Source organism: Centroberyx affinis, unplaced genomic scaffold (assembly GCF_046629955.1).
Source record: "Centroberyx affinis isolate AG114_WGS23_722 - 3 ecotype Tasmania unplaced genomic scaffold, CSIRO-AGI_Caff_v1 ptg002237l_1, whole genome shotgun sequence".
In the NCBI taxonomy this organism is placed as follows: Eukaryota; Metazoa; Chordata; class Actinopteri; order Beryciformes; family Berycidae; genus Centroberyx; species Centroberyx affinis.
The window spans coordinates 358653-380922 of record NW_027280533.1 but is presented as its reverse complement, the minus strand read 5'-3'; the positions used below and the strand labels follow the sequence as shown (position 1 = coordinate 380922).

The 22270-nt window shown below is 43.0% G+C and overlaps 1 protein-coding gene across 1 annotated transcript in view; it reads left to right on the top strand.

Moving 5' to 3' along the window:
- Positions 1-7002: 7002 nt before the first annotated feature.
- The window catches only part of stx8 (syntaxin 8), a 44844-nt gene continuing 29576 nt past the window's right edge, over positions 7003-22270 (top strand). The window contains exons 1-6 of the mRNA XM_071532733.1: positions 7003-7115; positions 7734-7833; positions 7938-8032; positions 8341-8451; positions 12236-12369; positions 13581-13673. Of these exons, the coding sequence (XP_071388834.1) occupies positions 7099-7115; positions 7734-7833; positions 7938-8032; positions 8341-8451; positions 12236-12369; positions 13581-13673 (550 nt within the window). The 5' untranslated portion in view covers positions 7003-7098. The remainder of the gene's footprint in view (positions 7116-7733; positions 7834-7937; positions 8033-8340; positions 8452-12235; positions 12370-13580; positions 13674-22270) is intronic.

Sequence of the window (22270 nt, the reverse complement as noted above, 5' to 3'; positions counted from 1 at the left end):
CCTACTGCTTTGCCTGACATTTGCATTTCACTCATTTGCATTGGCTCTGTAAATTCCCTTCCTCTTGGAGAGAGGGAATTGTGGCTGCATGCCCAGGTTGTAAACAGTCACAGTAAACATATAAATGATTTTAACTACGGACACCCAATACTGTAAACTTGTTCAAGTCAAGTCAGTTCAAGTCTCCTGGCAGATGATGCGGGCCACCGTTGATTATGAATCATTAATGAGGTATTAATCATTACTATGATTGGACAACAGTTGTTAAGTTTTTTCAGAGCTGAAAGGTGATGTTGATGTTTAGCAAGGTCTGTAATGGTGGCTCTGTAAAACTATGGGAGTGGTTTTAGGCATTGTTTTGATCTGATTTTCTCATCCATTATTGCATGTACTTGCTGTTTGGGAAGAATCATAGTGATAGGTATAGAAACTCTGTGGGATCGGCTACTTCTTTTCCTTTCCCAGCAGTAGTTGTAGTTGTGATAGTGCAAATGTGCTTTGGATTTTGTATATGCACATTTGGTCAACCATCTGATGAGGTAATCATGCACCAGCCAGACTGAGCCACAATCAAACTCAGCAGCAAGTAATCACAATCACTTTCACCAATTGAGTACAGAACAAAAAATTGTCTTGGTATGAGATACTGAAATATGAGAGAGAAGAGAATCTTAGGGAACAAAATACAAAGAAATTTGGACTTAGGTCAGCCTTGATTCATATTGCTATTTCTTCTGTTGATTGATGTACTGTAAATATAACCAATAATTAAAAAGGTATGAAAATGAATGGCAACTGTGAATGCAAGCATAAAACAGTGCTGCAGAAGGTCAATGAGAAACTGGAGTGGGAGAGACTGAACGCTGAATCATAAATGAATAAAACCTCACCAGCACTCTCACCAGTGAAGCGATGCAGGTTTGGCTCGAAAGAATGGAGACGTAGATTGCACCTGTCAAGACTGAGACTCAAACAGTCCGCCTGACACCCTCAAAAAGATGGAAGGAGTAAAACAAGGTTACACAAAGGACAATTGTGCAACGGAGAAAAAACAGAGAAAGAGAAGAAAATATAGAGAAGGACTGTCAGCCGGGTAAATGAAGATCCTGTCCAAGAGGCCCGCTCCAGCATCACAAGAGTTTACAAAACCTGCTCCATTCTCAACAACAGAATGCGAGAGACCTTGCTATAAATTCAGCAATAGAGTGCAAAACAGAGATCACTGACCATTTAATTATTAAACAATATCTTCAATTTGAACCCAAGGATGTGGGCATTCCAATTAACTTTACCTTTTGGTGTCAGTATTTTTCTTTGGAAGTAAACCGTTTATATATTTATTGTTCCATTACTTGTCAAGTAGAAAGATTCTGTCTAAGCTGATATTGAGTTTCCTTATGAAATGTTCTCCAACAGAAAGGTAGTTTTAAACTCACTGAAAGACTCCTGAGGAGATTGCATTCCTCACAGATTCTATTTCTTTAATAGTCAATGGGAAATTATACAAATTCATAAAATGACTCGGAAGGTGTGTTAAAATCAATGCTGCCAGTGTTTATGAGTCCAAACAACACTTATTAACACTGGAAAATGCCCAAATAACAAAGTGTCCTGTTCACCAGGAACCCAAAAAGCAAAAGCAAACCCATTACGTTTAACATTTCAGTACAGCAGGATTTGGATAAAACACACCGCCAAGGTTCAAAGAGAAAAATATCAGACTCAATCACCAAAAAGCCCCCTGCACTTGGCATGGCACATCATCCTGAGCGGTTAAGTTCACCTGTCAAACCACTGCCGATCATCACATATGACTGCAAACAATTTAGAACAAAGCAATAAAAATGAACCCCACACTCCCATTCTCCACCAGGAACCACTACATCCCTAATACTGCAGGAATTTAAACTGTGCTGGTGGATTTCCAAGATGTCCACTGATTCCACGTGGTTGGTGAAACATGACATGAGTATTCTAACAAATAGTTTTCCAGTGTGGCTGAGGAGGCTGATGGGACAGTAGTCTTTTCCAGGTTAGGGAATCATAGTGAGTGCAGTCGTCCATGGTGAGGTCAAGTGGCCGCTGGTGAGAAAGGAGGTGAAGAGTACAAAGGTGATGGAGGTTGGTCGTAGGTGCTTATTTGATCTTTGTTGTGTCAATGGCATTTTCTCCAGGCTCTTTATCTTAGGTGAGTTTGGTGTCGTGAGGGCAAAGGTCACGGCACTGTAGGTGCTGAGTCTTCCTCTTTTTCCAGGTCACTTGTTTGTTGAGAGGGATGACATGGACCTTTAGGAGCAGGATGGCATTGGAAGAGTTAGTAGACTTGTTTTGCTTCACGGTTTTCTATTTCCTTGTATTTGAGTACAATACCATTGTGGTTGGTGGGTTTGCGATTAATATGAATGTGTTTTGTATGAACATCTTCCATTCTCAGGGTGTGACTGCAGTTGGAGGTGGCAGCAAACAGCATCAGAGGCATTGCTGTTTACGGGGGTCAGTTTACACTAACTACTGTGAGGGAATGTTGCAACTGGATTTTCAACTTGGCTGTCACACATTTGTACCCTTTCAGTTCTTCTGTTGTAAGATTAAGAATAATTTCATAATATACTAAGATTAATATCAGTTATTTTATGAAAAAGTGCTGAGACCAAGGGGCATCCTGGTGGCTCAGTTAACTAAGGCAGTGGTTCTCAACCTTTTTTTTTTGTGACCCCTTAAAACCACTTGATGCCTACTGGCGACCCCCGTTACAGGAGTGCATAGAGAAAGAACGATATAAAGGATGTTTTATCTTTTTTCAGCTTGTTTCAATGAAAACTGTTTAGTATTTCTACTTAGTTTAGTATTGCTAAAAAAGCAAAAAAGTTGAGAAAAAAAATGAAAAAATAGACATGATAATAATATAGTATGTATGTAGTATGTATAGTAGAAATAGATTTTTTTCCCCCCCTATCCCATAAATCATCTCGCGACCCCTGAAAATTATCTCACGACCCCCTGGAGGGTCCCGACCCCCAGGTTGAGAACCACTGAACTAAGGTACCTGCCATGTATCTGCAACATCCTGGGATTGAATCCATGTAGTGAGTGTTGTTGCATGTCAACCCCCTCTTTCTATTGTATGTTTCCTGTCTCTTGGCACTGTAAAAAGACATGCTCTGGAAAGCAGCATTTCATTCATGTTTATATAAACCACTAGAAGACAGGTGTCTTGGTCCACATGCGCCCTCTCGCCCCCTGAGTCCCCCTCCTTTTTTTTTTGTTACTATATTACCTGCTGCTTAGAATTGCTGTAAGTCGTCACAAATTGCTGATGATTGTTACCCCTGCTTCATATACAATTCTTACCTTTGGTAGAATATTTTGGAATGTGTAAGAAAATGTTGCACACCTCTTTCCACAAGATCAATAAAACTACTTGGACTACTTTTACATCAGTGTACACATACGTCTGAGGCAGTGATGTTGTGATTTTGCTGGGCCATTTGCAATACATAGTGAAAGGTTATGTGCACAGGACTTGGTATTTTAATGAATGGTAGAGCAAAAAACAATTGGGACACATTATAATTATGCCTCATATAATGTCTTTTGTTAAATGAAATCCATCAGCATGTCATCTCCAGTGATTCAGTGGTAAATGAGAAGGTGGGTAAAGTATGACCTCTGGTGGGTGATTTTCAAAGGACAAACAACCACCAACATGATCAAAAATCATGTATATTCTCAGAAAAGCATCAATATGATTATTTTCCTTATAATATCCTATCAATGTATAACTTATATCAGTTTGTTGCTATTTACTATCATGTGCAGTATAACTTTACGGCATAAAGACTTATGTCAGCCTAAAAAGGTAAATTCTATTCTGCTGATAAAAAGGTGGGTAAACTGGGTTCAGATGGCTGGAAAAGAGGAATTCTATTCCTGAAAAGCTGATACTGTACGATAGTAAGTAAGATTAGAGTGAGCTAACAAATGGCCTAAAACAGTGAGTGCAATAGGAATTAGCAATTAAATAGTCAAAAATGTTTCACACATAAAAAATAGGATCTTAATACAAATTCCAAATATGGAATGTGTTTTTAATCATGTTTAGTTTATAAATCATATATAATAATATATAATAATATATAATATAATAATCATATTTAGTTTACTGGAGTCTGAGCTTCATCTGATGAATCATAATGCAGCTGACAGAATGCAGCAGAGTTCACAGAATTCAGAATGTCATTGTCATAAAGACAGACAGACCTGAAGACAGACTCAGACTCACAGTTTCATCTCTGATCGCTGTTCACCTGCACACTGAGACAGAAAACTCACATTGCATTCATTTGGACAAACATCAACAACAACATCTGCCTTTTAGAAAGGAAACCATGGAGAGTGATTCCCATCTTGGTAAGCCACATGCATTTTTAATTTTATTATTTAACAGGAAAAGATTAATAGAGGATTTTACTGAAGAGGTAAACAAGAGACAGCCCAGGATAGACTAGTTGTTTGTGTTGAAGGATTTACATTTGTGTCTAGTTCTTCCTTAGCTGTATTTACATTGTAAATTCACAGTTAGTTTGGCTGTTGAAACAAAACTATGATGAAAGGCATAAGATGAAGCTGTGATGAAGCATGTTGACCTTGAATGAAGCTACACCAGGTGGCCTCATGGTTATTTGTTTCATTAAGATGTTGCCATTGCATTTCTTTCAGCATCCATGCAGATGGTCGCTCGACTCAATGCCCTTAATGACGATCGCCATGAAAACATCAACTGCATGTTTGCGAAAGTCCTGAAGAAGGAGCGTTACCTTTATGTTGAAGCCTCTGGTTTCTCTGGAGGTCCTGCTGAGCTGGACTGTGACCTTTCACCTCAGTCTGCTGTTGGTCTCGGCTCCAAACCTGCTTCTGGATTTGAGAGCCTCAATATATGGGAACCAATAGCCAGCACAGTTTCACCAGCATACAAACTGCTCTTAGATATGGACAAAGGAGACCTTCTTCCCTCAAAGAAAGAGTCTCCTCTCATGATCAAGGAAAATGCTGGAGCTTCCATCCACCCAGCTCAGCTTGTTGAGTCTCAGTCCAACCTGCTCCGCCTTGTTGAGGCTCCAGTGACTGATGACATCAAACTCATTGAGAGACTGAGTCAGCTTCAGCGCTCCCCCTTTGGTTTTGATGATGACTACCACCTGGAGGCAGTTGGACAGAGATACCTCTATGCTGCCCCAGGTGACTCATCAGGATTTGTGGCTGACTGCTGCTCACCCTGTGGATCCACTCTGGGCTGCCTGGATGAGTGGGAGCCACTGGTCAAATCCAACTTTGACTTGAAGGAGGGATTTGGTGAGGAGCTCCTCTATGCTTCATCACATCTCTCTAGATTTGTGCTGGACTACTCCCCACAGCATGGGCCGACTCTGGACCATCTGGACAAATGGGAACCAGTCCTCAGCAGCACTGATTCTCACCTGATGCAGTTCCTCTCTCTCCTCCTGGAGAAGGAGGGAATTGATCAAAAGCACATGAACACTTCCTCATCAGTGAGTTCTACATTTATACCTGCCTGTGCTGCACACCATGCCCCTACTCAGGATCATCTTGATGAATGGGAGCCAATCGTCAGAGCTGACTCTAAACTGATGCTGTTCCTCCAAGACTTGGAGAAGGAGGAAAAACAATGTCCTGAAAACTCTGTCACTGTCCTGCATGAACCTGAATGTTGTCCCACTGACAACCAGGCTGACCACCCTCCACCCATTCAGGAGGCTGAAGCTTCATGTTCAACTTCTTCTCTTCACCGTGTGTGTGAGGCTGTTGTTGACATCAAGGCTCCTACCAGTTTCCTCCATGAGGCCAAGGACACCAAGGATCTGTCCGGTCTGACCCTGGAAAACACACTTCCACCCGTCCAGCTTTTCGAACTTGCAGGACCTCAGAGTTCCAGTGCCAAAGACAGCCTGTCTGCAAAACCAAAGAAGAAGAAGCATGGCTTCTTTTGTTGGCTGTCCCGCATATTCCGGAGGAAGAACAAGAAATGTGCAACAGCAGAGACGCCGCTCCAACAGACCTGCCAAACAGGAGACGAGCCAAAGCCCTGCTTGACTGCCCTCTCACCTGCAGTCCACTTCTGAACTGCTGTCATCTTCCTATCCACTTTACAGTATCAACAACTGAATCATATTATTTCAATACAGTTGTTTTTGCACCCTACTGTTACAGTGTCTTTGCACATTTCTTCAAAACACACCTTTATTCATGCAGTTATGGGTAACCTGTAGCCCATGTAGAGATGTTTTCCTGTTAAGATGTAGGGGATCTCAATATAAAAGTCAAAGATACAATCATGTTTGTCTTAATTAAGTACTCAATTCACTCATAAAGTATAAAAAATATTTAAACCCAGAGATTACATGCTGTTGTTGAAAGACTTGCTATGTTGTGTTAACCTGTAGTCCATTTGCAATACAGAGTGAAAGTTTACATGCACAGAACAGTTTTAATGAATGGTATAAGGTGGTATGAAGAGCAAAAAACAATTGCACACTTTAAAATTATGGCTCAGAGTTAATGTCTTTTGATAAGTGAAATCTATCAGCCGATGTCCTTTCCACTGAGTCAGTGGTACATCAAAAGGTGGGTAAAGTATGACCTCCAGTGGGTGAAGGGCAAACAACCACCAACATGAACAAAAATTATGCATAGTTATAGAAAAGGATCAATTTATGATTAATTTCCTTATAATACACTATCCGTGTGTAGAACAGATTGTTGCTCCTTATTATCATGTAAGTAGCCTACAGGTTAGTTCCTAATAGGTCATATCAGCCTAAAGTAAGGTAAACTCTATTCTGCTGATAAAAGGTGTGTAAACTGTGTTTAGCTGCGTTTACTCTCCACAACACCCCTGCGCCTTTATTGCAGGGCAGTAATAGCGCACAATTTATGTTGCGCCTTATAGGCGTGTAACAACTGGTGCAAACTGTTCCTCGCACTATGCCGTACTGACGTCACACCCAAACAAGAAGGAGATTTCTGATGATTATTTCCTTGGTTCAAACTGGATATTTATTATAGCTAACACTCGTCAGAATGTCTCAAGATCCCTGGTAAGTAACCCGCTCGAGTGTCACAACAAATAGGCTCAATTTGACGATTCAGCGCATCAAATAGTAACTTAAAACCCTGATACCTGCATTGTTTAGCTTGCTAGCTAATGTGCTAGCTTTTCCCCTCTGCACAACTGTCTGTCACAGGCTAACGGTAAACAAGCTAACCTGTGACTGATATAGCGACTCGCATTTTCTTTTTGTGGTGAAAATGTAGTTTTACTATCCTGCTGTGTGCCATTCAGAAATACGACGTTAGCACGAGGAAAAGGAAGTGCTGAAAATGTCATATGATGAATGTCAAGCTTGAGCTCAGCTCTGACGTCACAACTTGTGACTTGCAGCAAATTGGAAATCACAAGAGCAAATTATCTTAACTCTATACAATAACAGCTATCTATCAAAAGGCAAATAGTATGAATGGTGTTTGTATGAATGTTAAATGGAGGCTAAACCCAAATGATTAAGTCTATTGTTTATCCATTACTAGAAAACTACATAACCTACCATCGTTCTCTCTGTTTCCCCATCATTTAACAGTGGATACCATTTTTCACGAATTAGCAATGGTAGGTCAATTGACATGACATCTCTGTACATCTATACATTGTTCTATAGGTTACAGAATTATGATGCCACATGTCGCCTGGCACAAGAAATAGCAGAAAACATCCATGAACGGAACAGGCAACAGAGAACAGGGGGGAACCCTGCAAAGGTAAGGAGATGGTACATAATTACATCCACAGATAAGGTGTTACAGGCTACACGTTACTCCTGTAAGTCAGGAACAGTTGGTATGACTTTCCTCTGTCTTTTCAGATCAACATGACACTACGGGCGTCTCTGCAGAAACTGAAACAGAACATTGCCCAGCTCAGAGAGAGTTTGCTCCGGTCATCATCGAGCCGCCGCATGTATCCTTCCTCTGACCATATCACAAGTTGTGGAAATCATGAGACTGAGATTACATGGTGTGCTAGAAGTTTTTACAGTATGCTTGGCTTGCAGTCACAGATTTGTTCCTATAGAGGGCATCAGAGTCTTTTGTAAAGGTTCATCATTTCTATTGCAGTGTTCCCTTTTAGCAAACTTTGACTATTAATAGATTGATTCCATTGATGCGAGATCAGCGTCGGCAGCATCACCCTTCTACTGTCACTGAAGCTGGGTTAAGGGCTGTTGACCTTTGACCTTTGTCTTGACCTTAACGTGGCCTCCTCAGAATGCAGTCAGAGGCCGACAGGAGGCAGAACCTAGTCGATGACTTGGTGACCAGGGACAGGCAGCTCAACGCCACCTTCAGGGGCGACATCACAGAGCCCGAGCCTTCCAGGTATTAAAATGTACACCGATGCTGTTACCCGGAATGACTAATAAGTGCAAAAGACGAGAAAGTCAGGATTTGCAAATCTCATTAAGCATCCCGCAATGTTAGGGTGGGCTCACACTGCAAGACTTGGACTAGATTTGGCCCCAATTAGGCTGTTGGATGCAAATTTGAAAGATTTGGGTGAATCTTCAAATATATATTCATTAATTCCAGGAGGGAAATTTTTCAGAGACATGCTCAAGGTCACCGCAGTGGGGTGAATACTTATTGACACGGGGTTTGAACCCGGGTCATCCGTTTTAAAGGACGATTTCTTTAAACACAAGGCCACCCTGCTGCCGCTAATAGCCCCCTGACAACATCATTGTCTTTAGTGGTGGCTTTCTTGGAGCATTCTGATTTTGAAAAATTAGCTGGGACAGCAAGTTTGTTGCTTAATTAGTTCAAGGAATCTTGGGATATTTGTCCACCCTGAATCTGTCTGTCACTGCAGGTCAATGTCAGTAGAGCCAAACTAAGCATCGGCCCTTGATGATAATGGTAATGCTTCCAGGCCCATCCCGGTCACAAGACCCCACCTTTCATTTTGTGATTTTTCCCTGAAGCCTTTTTCATAATATCTGGCGCCGGTCGTCCAATTAAAAATAATGAATCCTCACTCTCTTGACTACGTCCTAGACCAGAGAGGTCGTAGGCTCTGTGCTCTCCTTTGAGGATAAGTCACCGGTCACTAACTTTTTGTGCAAAGTCTTTGGACATCCGGTACGACCCATGCACCTTGACCTCTCCCTCCGCTATCATTTGGAAGGAAGTCTGTCTGTCTGCCATTTTGGCAGGCTGGTTGACTTTTTTGCTAATTCTTTTTCATTAAGAGCTTTGCTCGCCTCGCACTGATGATCACACGTTTGGCACCTCCTGAAATGAACACACACACACACACACACACACATATAGAGTGGGCTTGATTAAGGAGGTTGAAAAGAGTGAGTTTACAGTTTCTAACTCTCCACTGAGCATTTCTTCTAATGCTAGTCAGGCTAACCAAAGCACTGGATGCCACAACTTATATCCTCTTCGTCAGATGATTTCACATCAATGTGACAGCTTAGGAAAACTTGGCCAACAGACAGTCATTACTTGGTGTAAGGTCTGACCTTTCGAGGCCCAGGTGATATTTATTTGGACAGGAAGGGGAAGCAGTGTTATGTTGTTGACTTCCTCCAGCTGTTCATGTCTCTGTTTTGTGAATGAGGGGTATTTCCACTTGACGGCTCCATGTTCTTGTGATACTCTAGAGGCTCAGAATCTGCAGAAAGATTCAGAGGCACACTTTTATGGACGGCTCGGTCTGAGACTGTTTCTTTCTGATATCTTTCACAGGCTTTTGTGTTGGGATTGATCTAGTTAATGGTGCCTTATACAGGCTTTCATCTCACACAGACCACACACCCAATTACATTAAAGGGCCTGTAAAAAGAAAATACTCAAATGACATTCACTAATGAATTACTGTAATCATGTGGCTGTACGGTTTTAAGACTGCTCAGTGAGACCGAACTTTAATAGTGATGTGTGGTGGGTGAGGTGGGATTGTGGGTAGCACCCATTCCCACTGTGTGGTCTTTGAGGGCAGAATGTGGGAGGGGGTGGATTGGCCATGCTTGGATAGCCTAAGCCGGTCATTTTGTGAGAGCTGTGGGTAAAGGAAAAGGCTTGGGGGGTTGCAGAAGGGAGTTTAATCTATCCCCGAAACAATACACTCTAAGCATCTCCATTTCAGACAAGGCAAAAAAGGACATGGCGCCTAGATTTGAAGGCTCGGTTCACCCCGTCACCCCTCGGGCCCACCTTTCCTCCGCCGCTCAGTAACCTCTCCTTTATATTTGATTGCCCTGGAAATAGTTGTAATTAGTTAAATCTCTCCTGTCCAAGTCACTCAGTCAGGGCGTCGGTGTCCAGGCCCCGACGGCGGCGGTCTAGTGTTTTGTGGCTGCCAACAGATGCGCCTGACTGATTTTGGCGCTCCCCACTGACTGGTTAATTGGATCTTCACACACTGGGCACCGGCGTGAAGGAAGTGGAGGGCTGCCACACGGTCACATAGTAATCAAACATGTCAGAGAGATTAGGCCAAATGCCTTGTCTCACCTGCTCTCCCGATGGTGTCAGCCTCTGGCCGGGGCGAGGAGGCGGCAGCGGTGCGAATGGTCTCACAAGGCTTCACTGACCACTTTAAAAGCTTCTTTGAATAGTCAGCGCATAATGAGAAACTAGATCTATGTACTGTCTTTGCTCGTATAAAAGAAGAGATTTACCAAAATTTTGACCTCTGCTGTTTAGGGATGGGCGTGGGACAATGTCTCAAAATGTATCGCAATACAAAAATATGACAATACGTATCGTGGGGCAGAAAAATGAATCACGATATTAGCTACATTTTATCCTGCTGTAGTAATCACAAATTAGATGGTTTGCCCATCACAATTTCACAAGCTCTCCATCCAAATTATGTTATTTGCACTTTGGAATGACATTATGACAATTGCAAGCCAATGCCACTGCTAGAAAGATTTGTGTCTCAGAAATCAACAGAATTCTGCACAGTCACACTTTGTTTTCATTGAATTTTTATTTATTACATCGTATCGTGGTTGTATTGAATCGTGAACCCCATATCACGTATCGAATCATATTGTCAGATAAGCATATCGTTCCATCCCTACTACTGTTAGGTTTAAGACTGATTAAGGTTTCACTTCATACCATTCCATCACCTTCAGAAGTTTTTTTCCGGATGAAAATATGCGGCTCCAAATGCATCAGTGAGAGACTGAAATATTTTAGTAGGACAGGAAAACCGCTGCATTCACTCCTAGTTGTGTCAGCATTATGATTTCCATGAGTCATAGATAGGCCTCCATGTGGCCCCCGGTCACTCCTCCCGGGCTTGACCAGCGGACGACTCGCTCTGAGCTCGACACGGTTAAATCCAGCCTCACACCAGACCCTGAACCCCGTCGCCACAATACAGCTGCGGGGGTCTGAGGCGCAGCTTTAAGCCATTACCAGAAGAAAAGCTCTAAACCACACAGCAGTGTTTAGCACCGTACAACACAGAGCTCTCTGGTCTGCCGCTATGCCGGCGCAAAACCCCCACAGCAACCTCCAGGCCTGTGCCAGATTAACACGCTCTGTGTACATGCTGAGTAAGCTAACCTGGCATTTTCTCAACCTCCCCTAAAAAAAAAACTTAAAAGAAATGACAAAACGAGTAAATAAATACTTTTTGCCTGATCTGAAAGGGTTTTGTGATGTTATTTGTTGTCATAAATGTCCGAAAGCTTACAGTGTAGATATTTGAAAAGGAACATGCGTGGTGCAGATGTGATTGCTGCAGGGATCGTACACATGTGCATTGTGCTCATATTCCATCCAGGCATATTGACTGTGTTTATTTATGTAGCCAGAAGTCACTGATGCGTGATGAGTGTTTCAGACTGGTGCGCTGGGATGGTGATTGACAGACAAAAGGGGCACTTTTGCCTTATACATATAGTACGATCTGACATTATTGTGTGTGCAGTTATGTTGATTTTTCTCCGATGCTTCCACAGTTGTTGCACTGTTTTCAGGCAGGACTATCGCTAATAAAAACTGACCTATTTCCACAACAAATCCTCCTTTTTCCTGATGGTCCTGTTGTCCTTGTGATGATTTCCCCAAAAAAGTTAGAGAGCTACAGTGATAGATTTTGGAAGCCAGGTACTGATAAGCTGATGTTTCACAGGTCGACGTTGATGTCTGGAGGAGGGGGGGCGAGCGGAGGCGGGGCGGCCAACCCCTGGCTGATCAACGAATCGGAGGAGACCAAGGGGCTGAGCTTCGGAGAGATCAAACAGCAGCAGCAGCGCATCATCGAAGGTCAGCAGACATGACTGAGTGACTGCCAAGGTTATTCAGAGTTAAAGGACCTGTGATTATGGCAGGATATCGCAAAAACATACCACAATACCATACTGTCACGACTGTTCAGTAGAGGGAGTCTGTTTCATTATGTGATCGAGTAAATACGCTTCTGTGTATGCAGTTTGCTTTTTTTCCCCATAGAAATGCCCATAAACTAATGGAAAGCTTAAATGCCCAACATTTTGAAGCTTTGATTTTGAATCCAAATATGGATATAACAACCAGACCTGCAACAAAAAGATTCTGCAAGATTCTAGACAGGAGATTAATTGCATGGAACTGGTATTGACCGTAACGATCGACGCTAACACACGGAAGGTGACCATTGTAATTCACATTTAGCAGATATAAGCCCTCCCCTGCTTTTCCCGTTTCCTGAATGGCTCCCACATGGCCTGAACGCTCAGACGCCAGTTCACCTGACTCCGTATGACACTTCACTGCTACGTCTCCATTACGGCTCTGGCTATTGTCAATCTGGGACGGGGGGGGATTCCTGTTAAGACAGTGAAACCAAACCGCACGGAGGTTTCTAGTCCCCAGTGGGATTTCTGGTGGAGTTGGGTAATGGTGAGCGCCTGAACCTGCGGTCACACCAAATTCCTGTGGTAGTGAGTGTGTCATACACGGAGACCTACGGAGGCCAACTTCTCTTCTCTTCTCTTCTCTTCTCTTCTCTTCTCTTCTCTTCTCTTCTCTTCTCAGTACTTTAAATGTTTCTCACTGTTCAGCCTCACTGTTTCTCCTCTCCACCTTGGCCCGGTGCAGTTGTAATAACAGGAGTGAGGCTGAGTGGGGTAAAGCACTGACTCACATGTGGCACTGTGTCCACTGAGCTGGACCCCAATAGCCTGTCATTCCTATTCCCCAAATGGTTGCCCAGTGAAATCACAAGTGCAGTTAATTGCTCCCTCCTTACAATTGGCTTATTAAAAGGGGATTGCGGCATGTCTTTATTGTTTTTCCTACCCCATTGCTAAACGTGACATACATTCTTGTGCACATACGTGTACCGCTGATCACATTGATTGTTTTCTCTTGCTGTTCTCTCTCTCTCTCTCTCTCTCTCTCTCTCACTCACTCACTCACTCACTCACTCACTCACTCACTCACTCATATATTCAGGTGTATGGTAACAAATTATCTTCTCTCTCGTCTCTTGCCAGTCCAAGATGCTGGTTTGGATGCACTGGCAGCAGTCATCAGCCGGCAGAAGACAATGGGCCAGGAGATTGGCAACGAGCTGGACGAACAGAATGGTAAAGTTGTATGTGTGCATGTTTGTGTGTGCGTGTGTGTGTGTCTGTACATATTGGTCCATAAAGTTCCAGACACAGTTCATCAGACGTGCTTGTTCCGCAGTGGAACGACTCGGTCATGTCACTTGCTGGACAGAAACGCTCCCTCAACACCAACACTGCCACCGTCGCTACCAAACACACACACACTCACACGGTCGCAAACCACCATGGTCAGAGCAGGTGACCTTGTGTTGAGGGTGTGTGTGAGCTCTCTCCCGGTGCTACTTTAATGCGTTGAAGAGTCAGAGCTTTGTGTTCTGCAATCAGATCTGTTCTGAGCTAATGGTGCTTCGGAGCTATTTTTGGCTAAATGCCTCTCCTCGGCCCATAAATAGCCGCTGTCACAGGTAGAACGGGCTGTGCGAAAACGGAGTGCATCGCTCCAGACTGTTTTTCTTCTCAGACGGGTGGTACTTGAGACAGAAGCCTTGGGGATGATCATCTGTCAACCAGAGAACAATCAGATCCTTTAATGCATCGCCCTCAGAAGACCGTAGCAGTCAGTAGGCCAACTGAGAGTGTTACCGCACACATAGGAGTACACACACATATGCTGTTTGCTGCAGACATGCAGCAAACAGCATGTCTGCAGCTACAGCATGTCTGCAACGCCTGAAACTCCTCTTGGAGTTTCAGGTGTTGTGTGTTCAAATTGTTTTCTTCAGAAAATGTATTGCAGCAAGTTGGACTAGTTCTTATCAGTGTGGAGAGAATGGTTTGAGGATGTCTCTCTGGTTTCACAGGTGATATGTCACTCTTTGGATACTACTACTACTACTACTACCACTACTATTACCAATAAAAATCAAATAAGTAATAAAATATTTTTTAAAAAGAGGTAAAAGTAAGTTTTTTAAAGAAGAGATTTAAAAGATGATACTGACTCTGGCAGCCTGAGCTCTTCAAGTCATTCCAAAGCGTAGGAGCCCTAACAGCAAAAGCCCGGTCACTTTTAGTCTTTAGCCTGAACACAGGGATGGTTGTCATAAAGAATCAAACGTTTAGAGAGATAACTAGGCCCAGCACATGCAAAGCCTTAAAAACAATCAGTAAAATCTTAAAATACATTCTAAAATGGACAAAAGGCATCCAGAGAAGAGACATTTAAAAATAAATAAAAGTAAATATTATGTTATGTTGTTACATACTTCCCATTGACTGACTGAATGAATGATGAATGACTAATCATTGTCAGGAAGAATTCCCACATAGTCTACAGCTTTTGAGCACATCTCTGAAGAGCTTTTGAGTGTTCCTTGAGTACTTTGGTGTCTTGGTTAATGTGATAATGTGATTTTTTTTATTTTTTCATATTGTTAATTGTGAGAGTTATTTCTACAGCTTGTGTTCACAATTGGTCCAGAATTTGCATTGGTCTGTAAAGGACAGAAGAAAAGGAACATATTTTTTTTACATTTTACATTTGAGCACTTCTATCTCCATATTACACACGGTGTAATTAGGAATTTATTCCTTCGTATGTCCCTCAGACACTTGTGCATTTCACCAGAAGAGTCAGAGCAGGGCAGCCAAGAGCGATGCTGGAGCAGAGAGGGGATTGGTGTCTTGCTCACAGACACTTCAACAGGGGGTGGATACATGGCTGTTGCTGAGATTCAATTACAGGACCGTCTTTCTTACCACCAAGCCATCCCACAGACTTGGTATCGCTCTCTCCAAGTCTAGCCCATGGAGGCCAAATGTCACTTTACATAGCCAGCAGGTGTCCTGTCGGAGAATGCTGTAGACAGCGTTTGTTAGATCCTGCTTGCTGTTCTTGGCCACAGCGAGTTGTACCACTGTACCACAGTCTCGCGGCATGGGTAATTAGTTGTGCAGCTTTTCTTTCTAGTTGTCTAGCCAGAAAGAAACAAAGTGAAGACATGAAGAAATAGGGAGACTGAGCTTGGGTCTTAACCTTGGGTCTTATTTGTAGAATTCATATCTGCAGGTGCACTTTTGGAAAAATCAGGTAAGATTAACCTCAATTGAAGAAAGTTCAAGGCACTCTTCTATTAATACAAAATCTAAAAGCTTATTATTGCAATATCTTGATATCACAACTTTCTTTTGAGTGACTCCATTCTTACAGTGGACAGTATAACCTTTTACAAGGTAGAGCCAAGTGTTTGACCCTGGAAAGCTCAGGCGTTCTAGGGTAGTAGGTAATGTGTCTGGAGACAAGGAGGGCAGAGAGGATGGCTGCATATCTAGACAGTGTGATTGTTGGCCTTTATAAAATGAATTGCTGAAGTCAAACCCAAAGTTAAAACGTATAGATTGGCTTTCCTTAACGCTTATTGGTTGTCTGATTGACTTCTCAGAGGAGAACCCTAACCAATCATTGAGTTGTCTCAGACACCTACAGTACAGACAGCCTTTACTCATTGTCTGTTTTTATCCTGATGACCAGCTTGAAGTTGGGAAAGAAGGCGTTGTAATATCTTGTAATATCCTGTCTGAGCAGATGTACCCAAACAACTCCAGAGGTTGTGTAATCGAATGATCTTGGAATGGAAACAAACGAGCTTCCCATTCTGCTGGGAAGGAACGGCAGATGTTTGGCTGATTTCGGTTGACACCGATGAGAGAGAAAGACACACAGAGAGAAGGAAAGCTGATTGTTTCAGCCCGCTCTCCTCTTACCTTATTGAACTAGAGACGGATCATTGCTTTAATGCGCCGACCGGCATGTTTTTCTTGTCTTTTTTTTCAGCTTGGCGTCAGTGTTTCCGATAATATGAACCCGAACGGGTGATGGGAGAGCTGTAACTGAAGAATCACACCAATTCCACTGCAAGTGAGCGAGGGGGCAAATGAGATTCGGCCTCGATTTAAAAATTGCCTTTCACTATTCCTGCGTCCCCAAAGCCCCCAAAGTACACTTGACTATGAGTTTGATGGGAACTCTGTATTTCTGTAATGGCCAAATGTGTCTCTCCTTTGTCACCTGTGGGTTTGTAATCGGCTCCATCTGTTGAAACCCAAACCTTGCAAGTTTGTAGGAGCTCTCACATGGTTCCACCTGCCTTCTAGAGGCAAGCACCTCCTGGTATGCTAACTGACTATAATAATACATGGTATATGCACTGTATATTGTTTATTTTAGAACATACTCAAAGTGCATGCAATGTAACCGGTCCCAGAGGGCAGGAAGAGGGGAGATAGATGGAGTGTAGAAAGGGGATCTCCTCATGGACCAGTCCCAGCACCTCACAGTCCCCACTGGATCTCGCTCCAAATTTACAGCCGGGCTTCAAGTTCACAAGGCCCGCTGACACCAGGCAATGATTCACAGGGCCTCCAGGGCTCCGGTCTTCCACGGCTCTTCCCCACCTCCCTCCGTTTCTTTCCTTTGCCGCCCTCTCTCCTCTCTTTGCCTCCCCTCAACACTCCTTTTACTTCTTTAACCCCCTCATTTCTCCCCTCTGCCTTCTTTCCTCTCCACGTGTCTCTTCAGCATCCCCTCACACTGAGTTATGGGCGAGATCTTGGCTCCTTAAAGTGTTAGACAGGGTGGAAAACGGGGATATATCACGTAGATGTAGATTCTGGAACTGCGGTAGGACTTCAAAAACGAAGTGACCTACTGGCTGCCGGGCTAGTCCCGGGGGTTCCCAAGCCTGATTTAGGGGTCTCAGGGGCATCCCAGCAGCCCTGCTAGAGGAGAGTCACTGCACTGGTGTGTCCCACAGGGCTGATGCTGCTGACGTCTTAGAGTTATAGTAAAGGTATGCCTGGAAAAGATCAGTTTTTGTTGGAACAATGTACAGAATATACCACAGAGCACTATTCTAGTGTGTGGGCATTATTCTTTTTCTCAGAGTCATTTTAATTCGGCGGCTGGTGGAAAGGCCCAGGTTTTATTTTGGGGTATTATGAATTTAGGTGCAGTATGATTCATTATATCAATCCATGCTGACCTCCGTCCAGATTTTGGAAGAGAAAATCCATATCGATAAAATGTCATGATTTTGTTATCAGGGTGTCTGCAGGTACTTGAAGTCTTTTAAATTGAGTTATGTAACATAAGGCCTTAAAAGGTCTTTAATCCAGAGTCCAACCCAAAGTTTTAGACTCTTAAATGTAATCAAAATCTTGTTTTCTTTTCTTTCTTGGAGCATTGCTGAATTTAACTTGGTGTGTTATAACCCAAATATTTTTGAAATGAGAGTATTGTGCCTTTTCCACTGTATCTGTTCAGGCTACGCCACCCTGAAGACGCAGTCCTCACTCAGGCTCTCATTGGTAGTTAACCTGGTATGTGAGGAACGAAGCTCATGTATTCCTAAGTTTTATATCCATGTTTTTAAAGCATTACGTCTGCATTGATGCAAACTATGCGTAAAGTACGGTTTGTCAAAGTGTAGTTTGTCTTAATATGAGACATTGAGGCTCAATGAATGTTTTCTGCATACGGAAAAAAATCACTGGAATGTTTTTCCTCCAGACTTGTACTTAAATTACTTGGGTTATTGCTTCGGACAGCTTTGTAGGTGCTGCATTTCTTGCTTGTATTAAATGACAAAATCGACAATGTAAAAAGTAAGGGGATAGTTTAATGCTTTCGGAGAGGCAGGGAAAATGGATTTAAGTTATAAAGCGGGGGAAAGGCAAGACTCCTTGTTGATCCTGACAATTGGCGCATAACCTTGGCGTCCGCCTGTCTTTCCGTCTTGTAGGGTTCCTTTTTCCCCCCTGATCGCTGTACTGTAGCGGTGTTTTCCTATAAATAGATTAAGCTCTTTGTAGTTTGGCTGCTCAAGCCTAGCTCATGACCCAAGCGCAGTGGAGGTTGCAGTCATTTCCTTTTCGGGTAACAATTCCTGCTAAGGTCAACTGGGAAGATGACCCTTTCCAGAGGGTTAGAGATGAACCCAAAGCCCCCAGTCTCTCCCCTCCCAGCCTCAAGTGGATCAAAAAGGACTGTGATGCAGAAATGAGTGAGCAGGCCGACTGCTTTAATTCTCAATATGTGTATTATTGTATTATAGCACCTAACATTAATCCATGGCAAGCAGTAGATTTTTCCACTTCTTCTTACTGGCCAGTCACAATAAAAAGAAAGTAAAAATCAAATTGTTGGGGTGTTAAAATTATTTATGAGGTGCGCTATCATCAGGTTTTTCATATTTCTAGCATGATGTAACCAAAGATTAGTCTATTTTCATTTACAGATTCAATGTAGCAGAAAATAGCCCCATGCTTACTAACTGAAATGGCTTGCATCAGCAGAAAAGTATTTTTTTTCTTTCACTAAGATCAACATTGTTTGACTTTATTAGTGTTGATATTTCTGAGATGGGGGCCTGGAACAGTGACATCAGCCCATGTCAGTGCCTTGTGGTTGTGAGTGACAGACAGTGGCTGGCTTGTTAAAATTCTAAAAGTCTTTTTTAGGGGGATAAGGGTTTGAACCTCACTTTTCAGGCTTTCAAGGGCTTCCCCTAGGCTGTATTGTCTAGCTCACTGGTGGTGAGATACTGCAGCTTTGGAGTTGGCCATGTACTGTAAAAACTCACGCTCTGTATATCTTGGTATGATTGGAAGCCAGACACACAGACATGCACACACACACACACACACACACTGCGCAAATCCATTTTCAGGTTTATCTGCCTACTTATCTCTAGCTAACAGCTTCATCAAGATCAGCCGTAATAGATTTAGGCCAATCAAATGCATGGGTGATGAGTTCATCTATTTTCCATTCCCTCTCAGGCTGATTGAAGTCATTTCATCAACAGGAGTTTCCAGCAAAGCTAAATCTGGCCCTCAGAGTTCACCACGCATAAACCATTCAAATGAATTTAGTCACTGCCGTTTGTTCCGTGTGTGTTTTCCTCCACCTCCAGACCTCATTTCTAAGTAGACCTCAGACCTGTGACAGCTCTAGCAGATGTGTTCTCACATCAAATATCCCAGCCGTGGCCTTTCCATGTCCTGTCTCCTTTCTGTTTGATAATAATACTCTGGGATGCTTGGTATTGCTAGGCAACTCCTATCTTTTTCTGAGAACACAGCCGGGACTGGAGAGAAACAAACCCTCGTTTAGATTGAGACCTTCTGGAACAAATTTTAGTTGGATCTAAAAGATGTTTGCGTTTAAGTAGTATAACCGGTCTGACCACATGTGCATTATTGTTATGTCTGAGGGACTGAGACTTGGAGATAAATAAAAGTGGATGCCTTTATTACATGACTCGGTAGTGACTAGGTCGAGGTTGAATCCTTGTGTTGTTTGTGTAAAAGTGTTTGCTCATTGAACAAATGTTTGCCTGCAAGATTTAATTCATTTCATTTCAGTCTTATCCAGGGCGACTTGGCAGATAGTGAGCATATACTGTACATGGCATCGACAAAATGACAGAAACACCTGACAATATATGAATATCAAGTACTTAATAAATGGTGGGGCCACTGCCTTCAGAACAGCTTCTTTCTGTCTTCCTTTGAATTTGTCATATGAATCCTGAACTTGGTGTAGAGGGGTGTTGGACCTTTATTTAAAGCATATCACTTGAAATGTTGCTGTTTTTGTGGCTGATGCACCTGCAATTCAGGTTTGCCTTTTTGGAACTTTGTCATTTGCTTCTGGTTGCTTTGAAAACACATATAAAAGTGCCGATTGGCAGAAGCTGATACATAGTTTTAATTGGCATTCAGATTAATAAGACTCACCTGTCTTAGCTGCCTTTGTAATTGTGATTTAGTTAGGCTACTTCAAAATCTAAATCTCTCTTTATGTGGTGTTTCCATTATTTTGTTCATCCCCTGTAGGGATTTAGTGTCTCCAATCATTTTCTTTCGTTGGAATATCTGTACTCTCTGCACACCATTTGACGTTAGTGATGTCAATGACATTTACTTGGATTCGGATTGTTGGATTCGCTATTTTGCGCATGTCAGGAACTTTTGTTCTGATTCCATACTGGGGAGCATGTAAACGCACACCATGCAATCCTTTGATCGAGCGCTCATGTAAACACTTGTGGGGGAATCGTCAATCGGAATGATTTCATTCAGAATGGAAAAAATATTGCTCATGTAACCGCAGCTAGTGACTCAATGATGGGCCCGGGCTCTCAAAGCGCTGAGCCACCCTGACACAGCTGATTCATCAGGTAAAGCTGCATGCCAAGGCTCCTTTCTCTTTGTAATCTGGCCACTAAACCGGTAGAAATCGCTTTGCTCCTATGACGGACTTCATTTTTGGCTAATAATTAGATCATTGATTTGCTCCTGCGTCAGCAGAGCACGTACAGGGCCCGACTTGGGCAGCGCTAATGACTTCCAAATAAACAGCGGAGAGAGAGGAGAGAGGCACTTACGGCTAGGACAGTGACATCAGCAGCCACCCCAGAGAACACAGCCCTCCGCTCCGTCCTGCTGTTAGAAACAGTTCGGCGAGCAAATAAACCACACTAATGATGGCACTCGGCAGAAAGTCAGCGCGGTTCGGGCCGAAGATTGATTTATTGTTTGTTTGATTCACTCCGTTTGGAAGCGAGGGTGGTAGTAGTGAGTAGCGTTTTCCAGGGGGCGCGGAAACGCGGGGAGAGCCATGATGTGATTTTCAGAAGAGCGTTGTCATCAAGAGGAATGTCAAGCTTGCAATGAGCCGCGAAAGAGAGCATCATCTCGTTCGACCACCGGATTGGCTGACTGGCGCTTGACTTGGTGATTTATTGAGAACTGTAAATGAGGGCGGGATAATGTTTGACACACGCCCTATAATATTCTTCAGTTTAATTTCGTACCAAAGTTACCGCTCCAAACGGTCTTTCAAGTTTAGGGCGCTCTTGAAATGCCTCTGAGGAAAACTCAGATTTTTTGCTTTCATCTTCCACTTTGTGTGGCAGCTCAAATATGTGTGCTCAATCTGCTGAATCTGTTAGTGTATGCACTCTTATTGTTAATGAAAACGTATTATCCACATGGACTAAATGTCTCATCATGATTCAGTCTCAGTGATATAGAGATGAAAGTTAATTTGAGTTTCTGCCCTCATCTTTTTGATGAATCACACCTCTGCTAGTTACCAGGCCGAGTGACTAGTCCACCAGTCATCCAGAATGATGTGCAAGGTTGGTTTTTATTCAGAATGCCACCGGAAAGGCCTCCAGGCCCCGATCCCATATTTGGTCACATCCTGGGACCTAATCAGGTGTTCACGGTTCACTGACGGTGATAACGTGAACATGCACAGAGATCTTCAGAGCAGGTTCATGGGAAAGGTGCAGCGGCTTTCCAAGTTGTGAGTCATAGAGGAAACTCTATTGTTGTAAACTCCTGCGATCTCGCCAGGAAGAACAGCGGCTTGTGGACAGATCTCCACCAGCCATGTATAAAGTACAGTGAAGTCCTTCCACGTATATACAGAATTGTGTCCTCTCCAGACTTACTGCAGTCAAAAATTTAAATTGTGATCCCGTAGATTCAGCTGTGTAGTATTTATACTCCTTAATCGGAGAGAGATCCTGGGAACAGCTTATAGCTACTGAGCTGAAATGTGAATGAAGATTCCGAGACGACGTTGACGACTCTGTGATAGA